General features: G+C 49.3%; 1 protein-coding gene across 4 annotated transcripts in view; it reads right to left on the bottom strand.

The window, feature by feature from the left end:
- The window catches only part of NFATC2 (nuclear factor of activated T cells 2), a 166,714-nt gene that overhangs the window by 13,129 nt on the left and 138,526 nt on the right, over positions 1-15,059 (bottom strand). For 2 of the 4 annotated variants that reach the window (XM_049868794.1, XM_049868795.1), the window contains exon 10: positions 390-477. The exons of the other annotated variants lie outside the window; for them this stretch is intronic. In XM_049868794.1, the coding sequence (XP_049724751.1) occupies positions 434-477 (44 nt within the window). In that variant the 3' untranslated portion in view covers positions 390-433. The remainder of the gene's footprint in view (positions 1-389; positions 478-15,059) is intronic. 4 annotated transcript variants of the gene reach the window in all.

Below are 15,059 nucleotides of genomic sequence, written 5' to 3'. Positions count from 1 at the left end.
GTGCACAAAACCAAAGAGGAACAGGCCCAGGGCAGAGCTTTCCAACACCGGCTTGAGGTCACTGACGTGTTTTTTCATGCAAAACAGTCAGGAATGGGGGGGAGGGGGTCCCCTTTGTGAACATACACATTCCTGAGCCTCATCCCCCTCCTGCCCCGACCTTGAACTCCAGCCTCACAGACTCTGAGCATCTCAGAGATGGCCCCCAGGGGTGTCCACATCAGAAGTGGTTGGGGTCTAGCCCCTGAGGGCAGGAAATGGCATCTGTGAGGAGGGTTGGAAAATGAGAAGAGAGGACCTTTAGTCGGCAAGGTTTTCTGTTTCTTAAAAAATTCAAGTTAAGGAAAACACACAGCTGGAAAAACAAAAGGAGAGGCAGAAAATATTACCTTCAACTTTGATTTCTCGGATCAAAGAGCACAGTCATTCTGTTTCATAATATGTTTTGTATCCAGCTAAGGTGTGTGTCTATCAGCTCTGAAAAAGATTTGCAAAATCATTTTTGAGAAGAAAAAAAAAATCACCTTTGACCTCTATTTTATGCTTCTAACTCATTCACGCCAATTACCAGCCATCTACGGGGTATCTCTTAACTAACGGAACCCAGGATAGGAGTTACCCCTCCCACTACAGTTTATAATATAGTTGAAGCCCAAATTCTGTGTCATCTTAACATCGGTGTCAAAACTGACCAAACGCCAGGGTTTTGTGAGATGAGGGACTTGGTGCAAAGAAATGGGGGGACCCCTAAGATTAAAGCGTCTCAGCAAGATGCCCTTTGAGACAAAATGGCCCTGCTGCTGGAGCGGGAATACCCTGGCGTTTCAAATCACGGACAACTGGAGAGAGAAAGTGAACAAGCTGACTCCTAATACAGTCAGGAGGAGATCCAGACTTCCTGCAGGGAGCTACTGAACGTAACCTTCCAGCTTCTCTTTCTGCTACACTCAGCCCCGGTTTCCTTCTTAATAGCCCCAGAACCTCCCTAGCCATGCAAATTCAGAAGACTGCACATGGTCTTCCTGTTTTTTATCGACAATGCAAAAAAAAAAAAAGTTACTATTTTTAGCCCCTGCTCAATCAGAGTGGTGAAGGCACTTAAAAAGAACAAAATGTGAACCCTCTATTTTACAAACCATCGTATTAGTTCCCGTTTTCTCTTCGATTTTAAATAATGGGAACTCCCCCCTCTAGAGCTGTGCAATCCCTAGAGCTTTCCGAGCTCCCCGTCTCCTTTAGGACGGCCCAGTCATCGGGCCAGAGTGTTTTGAGCGCCTGGTTTGGAAATACTTGCTGGGTTTCAGTTATTACAGAGGGTGATTCAACTTTTTACTGGGTGCAGCAGCATCATTATTGCCATCATTAGGTAGACCAGGACGCTCCTTTGAGGAGAGGCGTGATTCCCCGCGCCCCCCTCCAAGCCTTATCTTTAAGGGGGAGGCCGTTGAATAAAGAGATCTTCCCAGCAGTTCTGTGATTACAGGCCTCAGTTTCCAAATGCAGGGCTCCGGGGTCAGAATAACACCCTTACCTCTCCTGACCAGTAACTGCTCTAAATAGTGTGGACCAAACATCTCAGGCCCACTCCTGAGGCGAAAAGGCTCACTCTCCAACATCTCAGGTAGATGAGGCCCCAAAGAAGCTCCCTCCTTGGGCTTCCCTAGCGCTGCCACAGATCAGTCTGTTCTAAATCCAAGAGCAGAAGGAGCTGTCTGATAATTCATGCAGGGCCTTCAAGTACCATCTATGCCCTAACAATGGCCAGATGGTTTTTTTTCAGCCTGGACCTTTCCCCTGAAATTGAAACTTAGCTATCTAACGGCCGACTGGGCATCTCAGACTTAACCTGGGCAAAAGCAAGCACCTGATACTTGCCACCAACACTTTCCCTCTCCCCTGAAAATAACTCTAATCCACTTGCCTCCTTAGAGGAAACACCCTCCCTTCTGGTTGTCCAGACCAACCTTGGCGCCCATCTTGATTCCCCTTTCACAGCCCACGTCCCGTCCATGCGCAAATTGTTCTTGAACCTACCCGCAATATGTATCCAGAAACTAACAACCTCCATGCTACCACCCTGGTCCCCACCGCCGTTGTCCCCCGTCTGGATTACTGCAAAGACCCATCACCATCTACCCAACAGCAAGGCGAAACTCTTGGAAATTAAGTTCAAGCACATCGCCCCCCATTTGGCTCAGCCGTTACAGGACACCGCTGCCTCATCGCCCACTCTCCCCTTGGCACCTGAAATGACCCCCTCCCAGATATCTCTGTGGAGTGTTCCCCTCCCATCCTTCACATTGCCCCTGAAGCAATGCCTCTAGGGCCACCGTGTTGCCCCTGCCCTCCTTATTTTTCTCCCTAACACTTACAGCAAGGAGCTGCTGGTGGTACAATGGTTAAGCACTCTGCTGCTAACCGAAAGGCTGGTGGTTCAAACCCACCCTGCAGCTCCATGGAAGAAAGACATGGCGATCTGATTCCATAAAGATTACAGCATAGGAAGCCCTATGGGGCAGGTCTACTCTGTCAAGTGGGGTCGCTATGAGTCGGAATCGACCACACCCAACATCACCGCCACTTACAGTACCACCAAACCTTCATAAACTCTATTTCACAACCTCTTTTAAACACCTCCTTCTAGAATGTCAGTACCATGAAGTCAGGGGTCTTTGGTGGTTTTAGTGGTTGCTGAAGCCCCTGGCTCCCAGGTGAACTGGGCACATCTGGGTTCTCATCCTGCTTGCTGACTAATAAATCTACCCACTCTTTCGTCAACTAGACCTTGAGCTGGAGCAGCCCCAATAACTTGGGGACCTCCTGGACATAAGCTGGGGAGAGCACCTTACCCAAGAGTCAGTAAGAAAGGCCACACTGTCACAGGGGCTTATCACCAATGCTGCTCAGATGCTGTCTTTTGTTGTTTCCCCACACAACTGAGCTTACAACAATTAACAGTGACCGCGCCAGTCAAAAAGCCAGTATTTTGTTGGGGGCTTTCCACAAGTCACTGTTAATTCTCACTTTACCCCACAAGGTGGCGGCTGGAGCCAAGGGAGCAGGCCGCCCTCCCCATCATGCAGGACTGCTAGCGTGAGATCTGAACCCGGGCCTAATGCCAAAGTTCCTGCTCTCACACCGTCACAGAATACCTAGCCTGGGCCACAGAGCTCATATATATTGCTTCATTTAACCTTGCTCCAGGTACAGCAATCCTTCTACCTCAAAACAGAAGAAACTGAGGTTCAGAGAGGTCCGATAGCTTGCTTGAGGTCACATGGCTGGTGAGAGGCAGAGGGAGGTTTGAATTTAGGTCTGACACCAAAGACAGTGTCCACCCCACCACCTGCTTGGCTTAAGGGGGTTAAGTGCAAGGCTCCCATCTGGAGACCAAATTACAGAAGGTCAAATGTGACCAACATCCCTGGGGTGACGGAGGTCATTACAGGAACCTCTCACCTCTTGGATATTGTAATCTATCTCTGTGCCGAGGGCGGGAAAGCTGTCAGACCCCTGAAACAGCACAGCTCCAAGGAGCTGCAGTGGCCAAGACAGTTTCACTTCATCACATACAGCCATTTAGTGGTACTTTGTTAGTATCAGGTATCACAGCCAGGTCCAAGGCCGCACCCTTGCAGGAGCAATTCCAAACTAGGTAGAGCCCAAGGCACGGTGTTCTTACCACCACCAGCCAGATGGTCACCATTGGTCACTCTTTGACAGTGACCTCTCCAGCCTCCTGATACTGAACTGCGTGGTATGCGGTGGGGTGCAGCGAGGCCTCACTGGTACCGCCCCCACCACTGGCTTGTCTGCAGTGCTTTGAGGTTCAGCTTCCTGTTTAGCCACGGGATTTCACTCTTTGTTTCTTGGTAGGAAGGAGGGGCAGCAGAGCCAGAGGGAGGGCCTGCTCCAACTCAAAGGCCTAAAAACCAACTCAAGAGCCAGACCACCACCAAAACCACACAGCCCTCCTTGCACGTGGCTGCTCACACTGCCTTACGGAATCCTACAGCCATCTCAGGGGCTTGGTGGTGAGATTCCCATTTCACAGGTCAAGTTACTGAGACAGAAATGGGGGAATGACTTGCCCGGAACAGCCCGCTAGCACTGGGCAGAGCCGAGGTGTATCCCCAGCTCTATGGGGCTCTAGTCCCAGGCAAGGGCTTCCCAAACTTGGAAGAGCATCAGGATGCCTTGCGAGCTTTGTTAAAATGCAGAGTACCAGGCCTGGCCTCAGCGACGGTGGAGCAGCTCTGTCCAGTAGAACTTTCAGCGGTGAGGGAAAGGTTCTCTATCTGCACTGTCCCATACACCAGCCATATGTGGCTACTGAGCACCTGTAAGGTGGCTAATGCCTGAGGAGCAGAATTTTTTTTTTTTTTAAATTTTGTTTAAATTTTAAGAGTACCATGTGGCTACTGTATTGGAAAGCACAGTGATAGATGCTGAATCTCGCAAAGTTGGCGTGATGGGCACCGGGGGTCTGCTGGCCGCTCTGTCCCCATAGACCTTACTTCTAGTAAAGCTCTTGGGAAATCTATACTCTACCTCCTCTCCCCGGCCCTCTGCCCACTCCCAGAGGTACAGCATGTGGCCCAAGCCATCAATAGATCCCATTCTCCTTGGCCACCATGATTGGTTCAAGGACAGGCACACATCCAATCAGAATCAACTTAATATTTGCTGGGGCTTTTGAGTCATTCTTATCCTTGTGTTTCTGCCATCACTGGCTCAGAGGGAGAAAGCCTATCTAAGATAAAAGCCAACGTGTAAGAGAGTAGAAAGGAGCCCTGGTGGTGCAATGGTTAAACCACTTGGCTGCTAACCAAAAGGTTCACGGTTCAAACCCACCAGCTGCTCTGCAGAAGAAAAGACCTGACAATCTTCTCCCATAAAAATTACGGCCTAGGAAATCCTATGGGCAGTCCTACTCTACTATAGTCTTATTATAGGGTCCCTATGAGTCAGAATCAACTCGATGGCACAGAACAAGAAGAGGGTAGAGCCAAGAGACACAGGGAACAAAACTGAGTTTTGATGACATCATTTCAGTCCCTGGATCCTGCTGCGCCTGAAGCCTTCACTTAGGCAAATGTCCCTTTTGTCCCTTGCAATCAAAATGTCCTAATTGATTCCATGGGACATTCTAAAAGGAGGAAGGGGCAGGAAGTACTGCTAAATATAAACCTCAAGTGTGGTTGGTTTTATTTTCTCTTGGGCTAAAAGTGTCACTACCACCATCTAAGCTCACCTCTACTCTCTCCTTATTCATTCTTCTGCTCGTCTAGCCATCTACCTGCCCAGCCACCATGTACCTGGCCCGTGCCAGGGACCCAGTGGGGAACAATCAAGACATTGCCCTCATGGAGTTCACAGCAGGGCACATGAAACCAGTTGTCCAAAGAACTACAAAATTATAATCCTGGTAAGTGCTGGGAATGAAGCCTTCAAAGGGTGGGAGAGCAGCTAAACAGCTAGTTTGGCAATGGAGATCTAGCAAACCATTCAGGTCACTAACTCAGAGGAGGCAAGGACTGCTCCAATCCATCTACAGTAGAAGGGATCTTCCCACATTTTCTAATTTTTTTTTTAAATCAAAATATATAAGAAGCATTTTTTAAAAAGACTCCCATTTACCAAAATGAAGCTGTGCCTCATACTGGTAATGTCATGACTGTTCTATTGTTGTTGTTGGGCACTGTTGAGTCAATTCCAACTCACAGCCACCCCACGTGACAGAGCAGAACTGCCCCATAGGGTTTCCTGGGCTGTAATCTTTATGGGAGAAGATCGCCAGATCTTTCTCCCATGGAGCCGGGTGAGTTCAAACTGCCTTCAAACCACCGACCTTTCACTTAGCAGCAGAGCACTTAACTGTTTAGGACACTGGGGCTCCCGCAGTTGTTCTAGGTCCTGCTATAGAAGCTGCTCAGAGATCAGCACTCTGGTGCACCCCCACCTTCTCCACCCAAAATTGCTTCCAACAGGGTATTTTTAAAGAAATTAATTAGGGGATCAGCTTGAGGGTGTCCCGTAGGCACCAGAGTCATCTTACCACTGTAGGAGTGTAGTAACCACGGTACCCAACAGGGCTGCCACCAAGCTGTCAAAGCACATGGCCCAACAACCAGATTCTCATCAGAAGCCCTCAGAACAAAAGCACCCTGTCAGTACAGCCAATGTGAGTTTCATGACTTCCTCACTGAGCCTCAGTTTCCCCAGCCACAAAATGGGGATAAAACCACCTGTTTTGCAAAGTTGCTGTGAGGGTCAAACGAGATGATATAGCTGGTTCGTTGGCATGTGTTTTATTAACTCTACAGTATGCCACTAAAGAAGATGGGGGAGAGACAGAAAAAGATGTGGAAGGAGACAAAGATCAGTTGAGACGGTGTCCTCTACCAACCAAGAATACACTTCTATTTCCCTATACATTTAAAAGGAGCCCTGGTGGTGCAGTGGTTAAGAAGCATAGCTGCTAACTAAAAGGTTGGCAGTTCAAATCCACCAGCCACTCCTTGGAAACCCTATGGGGCAGTTCTACTCTGTCCTATAGGATCGCTATGTGTTGGAATTGCCTTGACAGCAATAGTTTTTTTTTTTTTTTTAATACATTTAAACAGTAAGATCCATTGAGCAGGGTGAATGTTCTGGCCAATTGTTGGTAATATGGAGATGGACATCAACAGAAAAGACAGTGTTTGGAGTTACTGTATGCTGCCTAGATATCAAGGAGCCCTGGTGGTGCAGTGGTTAAGCACTCGGCTGCTATCCAAAAGGTCTGTGGATCAAACCCACCAGCCGCTCCGTGGGAGAAAGATGTGGCAGTCTGCTCCTGTAAAGATTACAGCCTTGGAAATCCTATGGGGCAGTTCTACTCTGTCCTATAGAATCTCTACGAGTCAGAATCGACTCGAAGGCAATGCGCTTGATTTCAGGTTTCCCTAGATGTCACATGCAAACACACTTCCAAAGACACAGAGAAGCCTCTGGTCCCAGAATTACAGCTCTGTTTTGTGGTCCGAAAGGCTAAATACCTTTACAGCGGCCTTGCGTTTTTACAACCTTAGGCATAAATTGGTGATCGTCCTGCTAGTTGTGTTGACAAGATGATACTTTAGTGTGCAGATGGGAAGTGGTTCCCTGGCTAGTTTAATCAACACAGATAATTATCACTAAAGCACAAGGTGTCAACAAATAGCCTCTTATAGACAAAAATACCAACCTAAGAATTTGTCCCCTTGACAAATTACACAACTTAGTTTTCTAGGCTTCTGAGAACCCAGGCATACATACTTAAACGGGATGGAAGTGGATGGGAAGACCTGGGTGCTCCTGTGCCATGGAGCTGATGGGAACAGACTGGTCTGAGGTACGTTCACTCTGATGGCTCTACGTGAAAATACCGATGTCCCACCGAGTGCAGAACATACTACCATCTTTCTCGGCTTTTTTCATTCTTGCACATCAACTTAACCAGTTGCCATCAAATGGACTCCAACCCATGGCGACCCCATGTGTGTCACAGTAGCACTGTGCTCCATAGGGTTTTCAATGGCTCATTTTCAGAAGTAGATTGCCAGGCCTTTCTTCTGAGGCACCTCTGGGTAGACTCAAGCCTCCAACCTTTCAGTTAACAGCCAAGTGCATTCATCGTTTGCACCACCCAGAGGCTCTGACTTACAATTAGAGAGAAGCAATTTGTGACTTTCTCAAAGCTGAGCTGCCCCGACAAGAAAGGACCAACCAACCCTGTGAGCTCAGGCCTGAGCTGAGCTTCCCCTCTACCCTGCCACATTCTCCAATTCAGCAGAATTTCTTCTGAGTACATGCAGCTAAGCTACACCTCTCCTATCAGGCAACCACAGGCCTTCTAAAGTAGCAACCACAGGCAGGAAAGCATTCTCAACAAACCACGGTTTACTTCCTTGTCATTGTGCCATTTCATCATGGCCTCGACCCCAAACCTCTGCTAAGCGGCAAGAACCAGCCACAGGCAAGCACTGCAAAATAACTTGTTGCCCCTTTTTTTTTCCCTTTAAATAAAACAAAACCAAAGCACAAGAAAAGCCCTTGTTACTGCATCTAGTTGAGATTCAGGAAAGAAACAGTAATCCAAGCCCACAAATCAGCCTGCAACCACAAATGAGATGATAAAATAAATCCCTAATTGTTGGGGAAGCCATCTTTCTCTCTGGGGCTTGGAGGAATTCAGCAAACACTTCTGTTAAGACATTTGTATTTACTTATCCAAGAGCAATGGGACTGAGGCCGAGGGAGGGCAGGTGAGCCACCTCAGGTGGAGCAGCAGGTGAAGGCCCCGCACTTACACTAAGAAGCCTCTCCATCCTAAGCCACTTATGCCAGGTCTCAAAACCACACACGACTTCCTCTCACCCCCTCCGAGGAGGTCCCAAGCCCTGGCCTGGCTCATGAGACCTTTCCGTCTGACACCAGCATTCACTGGATATTTACTGAATCGTCCAGCCCAGTTTCCACCTCACCCTCACCCTAGGTTCACCTTCCCGATCATTCTATGGCCTCCTACATACGTCATAAGCAGCCCACAGCATAACCCCTCACGCCCAGCTTGAGCCCCTCATCCTGACCACTGCTCCCTCCCCTACTGCTGTCCCTTCTAATCTATCTCGGGTGTCCCAAGTCCTGAATTTCCCCTAAAATATTCCAACCCCATTTGCCTCTCTCTGAAGTCCCCTAAGCACTGCTTGGCACGACAGCTGACTTGCAGACTGGCTTCTCAGGAGTGCGGGCCCAGCCCATGAGCAGTCGGCAAGCCCTCCCTTGAGGCCCAGGCCTCTGCCAGAGGCCCCACCTATGGCCTCTTGAAAAAGGACAAGAAAGGGGCAAGTGCTGAGGGCTAAGCAGTCCCATGGCCACGAGCCTAAACCTCTTATTTCATCCAAGCACCTGGGGGTGAGTGACAGCAAGAGAAAAGCAGAGGGCCGCTGGGTCACACAGCACAAAAAGTCACTAGCTGCCTGGAAGGAAAGTGTTAAGGCAGGGACCAGAGGGACCAGATTCTTAACACATCTCTCTACGTGAGACCCACAGGCTCATCCCTTCCAGTCATTTCCCTCAACTCAAAGGCTGCCCAGAGTGACTCACAAGGAATGTACTTATGTGACTTTATGCCAGGTGTCCCCGAGGGCCATGAACTCTCCCAGGGCACACACACACAGCCGTAATGCCAGACTCATCCCTTTAATCCAACCTTTTACCTGTGCTGTTTGCCAAAGTGCACTGACAGCGAAAAAGTCAAGGTTAAGTGACTTGCCCAAGATCGCACAGCCAGTCCGAGGCAGGGACTGCGGACGCTGCTGCTACTACCTGACAGAGCACACCCTCTGCAGCCACGGCCCCTCCCATCCACACAGCCTCAGACGCCTCCAGCCAGGGGCCCTGCTCCCTACTCGGTGCTCTCATTATCTCCCACGTGCAGGCTTTATGTTTGGTCTGAGGGTGGGGGCCACAAACGGCTTGGGGGAGGAGCTGAGCAGGGTGGTGAGCACTCCCGCTCCAGGGTCGGTACCACAGGGAAACACTGCAAGGAGCCAGGCTGCCTGGGTCCAAATTCCAGCTCTGCTGTTCTGCTGTGGGACTGGATACAAGCCCTGCCCTGCTTTGCATCTCTGCTCCCTCATCCATGTAAAGGTGGGCAATCATTGGACCTAAATTTTGAGACTTTTTCGTCCCTGGGCGGTGCAAATGCTCAATGCACTCAGCTGCTAACCAAAAGATCAGAGGCACCTTGGAAGAAAGGCCTGGTGATTTACTTCCAAAAAAGCAACCATTGAAAAACCCTATGGAGCAGTTCTGCTCTGACTTATGTGGGGTCGCTGTGAGTCGGAATCGACTTGCAGCAACTAGTTTTGTTTTCTAAGCCTTTTAGGAGAAATAAATGAGTTAACTACACAAGGCGCTACAAAACCAGCATCTCATATATCACTCACTGAGGGAACTTGAGCTCACCATAGAACTCTCTTGTGACTCAGTTTCTTCATCTGTAAAATGGGAATAACAGTGTGTAGCCCAGGCAGATGTTGTGAGATGAACACACATGGCACACTGCCAAGCTAACTCTGCAGGGTTAGCGGCCGTCTCTCTTACTGTCACTCACACATTTTATTAGCCCACTGCACAGAGAACGTTTGGTTAGCAGACGGAATTGATCTGACAGCCAGTCCACCTCTTTTCACCAAAGCACTTTCACCTCGGATGCTATTTCTGCATTTTCAGAGTGGGCGGCTCTGAGGTCAGCCTGCTCTCAGAGATGCATTTTCACATCCTGCCGAGGCGGGCCCCTCCTAGCCTGGCTGCACTGGGCCTGCCACACGCAGAATGGCACTGAGTCACCACCACTCTGCACCGGAGGCCTCCGGAAGCCAGCCCAGGTAGCAGCCTGCACAGCACCCAGCCACCTTACGAGCAAGACCTCGGAGTTACGAGAAAAACGCTATGGCACGTCCCAAAATGTCCTCAGCTCTCGGGATGAGTAAACGTGGCAGGTCTAAGGCTGCGGTTTCTAGTAAAAAGCAAAGGTGCTTATCGGGAGAGGAGCACATGGTTGGCAGATGAGCGGGGGTGGATCGGCCTGCAGCCAAGAAGGCACCAAGCCCCAAGGTAGCGAGAGCCAGCCCCCAGATAGATCCCTTCATCCTCCCCTGGTTGGGCCACTTTCCCAAACTCAGCTTCCTGGGGCCTTGATCCCAAGTGTCTACCTTGTCCCCATCCTCCCTCACCATTAAGAGCCCTGGTGGCACAGTGGTTAAGAGCTCAGCTGCTAACCAAAAAGTAGGTAGTTCGAATCTACCATAGAATCCTATGGGGCAGTTCTACTCTGTCCTACAGGGTCGCTATGACTCAGAACTCGATGGCAACAGGTTTGGTTTTGGTTTGGTTTCAGAATCTCAAATTCACATGTGAGGTAGCTTCTTCGAGGCGCCTGACAAAGTAGTGCTTGAGGACAGGGTAGAGGGCCATTCTGCAAAGCTGGCAGGAAGTGCCAATGTGGAAAGACAGGCAACACGAGGCCAAGGGCATGGTTGAGATTCCTCAAAGGGCAATGTACGTGCAGGCACCTTCCCTGTGGGCCCCATGATGGGTGCTCACACACAGGTCATCTCCTTCACGCCCCACAAACAGACAGTAAACACATGAACGAGTTTACAGAATCCCAGCAAGAAGACCAGTCAGAGGGACACCCCGTAGGCAGGCTTTCATGGCTACCGTGGTGATGAACGGGCTGGCTGGCCTGGCTCAGGCCACAAGGTCCCTGCATCTTGGAGCCCACGACATCATAACATTAGCCCCTCATGGGACTACAAAAGCCCCATGAGAGCAGGAACCCTGCCTCTCATTCACTACTCTCCCCCAGTATCTTGGCCAGAGCACAGAGTAGGTGCTCGGTGAGAATTTCATGGAGAGATGATTGCAGGAATGCAACCCAAACCCCTCGTTGATTGGGTCTCACCAGAATCTGCCCAGTAGTCTGGCGTTCACCATCTCCAAGAGCTGGTCTGTCTGGTTCTGGCTTTGTGCTCTGGGGGCCATCGGCAGAGCACACAAGTGCCCCCTCTCTGAGACAGTGGAGCCACCTGAGCCTCCACAGTCAGGGCCTGCCTGACGGGCAATCCAGCTGATTCCAGGGGGGGAAAGGAGGAAAGGCCACCAGTTTGCAGCGGTCCACACAGGTGTCTGCACATGGACACCCAGCTAAGCTGGCCTTCGCATTGGATTTTTATTTTGATAGACTCTCCCTAACCACCTGCTGGCACCAACCCACTTCGGGGACCCAGCATCCCACCCAGCCTTGGGAAAGGCCATCCCTTATGACTAAATATTACGCGTTTTTCTCCCTCGCTCCACTCTAGCCCTGCCAGGCTCCCTTAAAACCAAAACCAAATCTGTTGCTGTTGAGTCAATTCTGACTCAAAAAGACCCTGTAGGACACAGCGGAACTGCTTTACAGGGTTTCCAAGGGTGTGGTCTTTGCAGAAGCAGACTGCCACATCTTTCTCCTGTGGAGTGGCTGGTGGGATTGAACCACCGACCTTCCAGTTAGCAGCCAAGTGTTTTAGCCACTGTGCCACCAGCGCCCCTTCCAAAAAAAAAAAAACCCACTGTGCTCAAGTCAATTCCGACTCACAGATACCCTATATACAGGACAGAGCAGAACTACCTCACAGGGGTATCCAGGGAGTGGCTGGTGAATTCGAACTGCTGACCTTTTGGTTAGCAGCCGAGCTCTTAACCACAGCGCCTCCCTAAATAGCCTAAGCACGCCTGAATCTCAGGGTCTTTGCACTGCCTGTTCCTTCTGCCTGGGATGCTCTTTCCTCAGAGCCGTGCAAGGCTCTCGCATTCAGATCTCCACTTGAATCCACCTCCCTCACTAGAACAGCCTCCAGCCCACACTCTATTTCCTACCCTGCTTTATCTTTTTTCACAGCACTTAGCACTCCCTGGTGTCATAACTGATACTTGTTTGGCCATTGTTTAGACTGTGAGCTCTATGAGGGCAGGGACCTTGTGCCTTTTTGTTCACCATGGTATCCCCAGCAGTGAACGATAAATAGCTGGTGGATGACAAACAATAAATAGGTGTTAGATGACTGAATAATTAAAGGAAACAATGAATCAGCGAAGGAACAAACTATGGCTTCTGACATCACTGTGCCAAAACGTGGAGTATTACAATGCTTGTCTCTGCAAAGCAGACCCAAAAGGGAAACAGGAAGAAATGAAGACTCTTGGTCAGGAGGAAGACGACGGTTCCTCTGGGCTTTGCTCCGCCGTACTTCTGCCTGGCACACTTCTCCCCAGGTCTCTTATCTGGCTCATGAGGTCCTGCTCATCCCTCAGGCTGGCTCTGACTTTCCATGCAGCCCACATGCCCCTCAAGCAGGAACTAGTACAGATGCTGGGCATACAGTAGGCATGTTAACCCGCAACCATGGAGCAAATGAGGTGAGGGCAAGAAGTGTGGAATCTGGAACCCTCAGCTTCCATTTTCCACTCAGTCTAACTCGTTGTTGTTAGACGTCGTTGAGCCGGTTCCGACTCATAGTGACCCTGTGACTTAAAGGAGGAGAAACTTTCTCCATTGGTGAGCATGCATCAAGCTTCATGGGGCTTGGCGAGCTCCACGAGGCTCATTGGGCCCGTGCAGTAGGGTCTGTGGCTGGGAAGGCCAGCCACCCCTGCCAGAGGGGGCTCTCTCATTCCTTCTGTTATGAAGGACAATCTTGAGCAGGCTTTAGAAAAATGCGTGAAGACCCAGCCTTGAACAATGTCCATTTTTCCCAAATCGAGCTAGTGATTCGATAATGTAAAGTGGAGTGAAAGAGTCAATGCAATTCTGCAGAGCCTGACAAGCTGACTGTAATGTGGACACAGAAAAGCAAAAAGCTGAGAAGAGCCGAGATGCTGCGAAGAACAAGCACGGGTGACTGGATCTACCAAGTGTCAAAAATGTTTACAAGACGGTTGTATGTGTAAAGCCAGTGAATCACTGGCTGGGGACAGACAGACTGACCAACGGCACAAAACCAAAAGCCCAAGAGGCCCCCACTTATGTGGCGATAAGATTTATGACATGGATGGATCATGGGCCCGTGGGGAAAGCATGGACTTCTCATAACAGGTCTGGGACAACTAGTTATCCATATGGAACTAATGAAATTAGAACCTTACCTTGTGCTGGACACCCAAACCAATTCCAGGTGGATTACATCCTCAGTGTGAAAAGTAAGACTATAAAGTGTTTGCAAGATAATACAGGAGAATATCTTCATAACGTCGGGGTAGAGAAAGATTTCCTACACTAGTTCTTCCAATCTGAGCACTGGAATCATCTGGAAGGCTCGTAAAAGCAGATTGCCGGCCTGACTCTGTGTCTCTGATCCCAGAGGTCGGGGGTGAGGCCTACAAATGTGCATTTTTATCAAGCTCCCCAGTGACACTGAAGCTGCCAGTCCGATGACATATCTTGAGCAACACTGTCCTCAACTACAAGGAGCCCTAGTAGTGCTGTGGTTATGTGCTCAGCTGCTAACCAAAAGGTCAATGGTTCAAACCTACCAGCCGCTCTGCGGGAGGAAGATGTGGCAGTCTGCTTCTGTAAAGACGACAGCCTTGGAAACCTTATGGGGCAGTTCTCCTCTGTACTGTAGGGTCGCTAGGAGTCGGAACCGACTCGACAGCAACGGGTTTAGTCCTCAACCACACACAAAAAGCCTAAATCTTTCAGAAAATAAATTTAACTACCTAAGAAGTTTCTGTTCACCAAAAGATGCCATTTCATATACACCTTTCGGTTAGCAGCTCAGTATGTTAACCAAGTTCTCAAGCTAAGCAAAACAATTTAAAAGTCTGACACTATCAAGTACTTTGAGGATGAAAAGCAACACAATTATTTACATGTTGCTGGAATAACTGCTACAACCACTTCAGAAGACAATCTCGAATTGTCTAGTAAAGGTAAAGGCGTGTACATCCTCTAAGCGAGCAACTCCACAACCCAGGTGTAGCCATGTAGAAACCTCTGTTTGTGTACACTGGGAGACAGACAAGGAAGCTGAAGGCAACACTGTAACAGAAAGGAAAAAAGACCCTTGGAAACAAGCCAATGTTCGTCATCAGAATGGATACACTGGATAAATGAGGTCCACAACGGAATACTACGCAGCAGAGAAAAGGAATGAATTACAGCTACGCTGCACACAAAGACTTAATCTCAAGAACATGATGTTGATGGAAAAAGCAAGCTGCAGGAACTACTTACAGAATGATTCCATTTATGTAAAGTTCTCAAGCATGCAAAATTAAACATTGCATTGCTCAGGGAATCAAATGTGGTATACCCATAAAGAAAAGGAAGTGACAAAATCTAGGATAGTGGTCACTCTAAGGTGGGAAGGAAGCGGATACATTCAAAATAACATGTACAGTCCAGGCCTTGAGTATCTGTGGCTACAAGCCACACAAAGGAGAGACAGCCAGACCTCACAGGCCCTCTCCTAGGTGGAGGCGCACAC

The sequence above is a fragment of the Elephas maximus genome, chromosome 25, assembly GCF_024166365.1.
Source record: "Elephas maximus indicus isolate mEleMax1 chromosome 25, mEleMax1 primary haplotype, whole genome shotgun sequence".
Taxonomy (NCBI): Eukaryota; Metazoa; Chordata; class Mammalia; order Proboscidea; family Elephantidae; genus Elephas; species Elephas maximus.
This window is presented reverse-complemented; position numbering and strand designations above follow the sequence as displayed.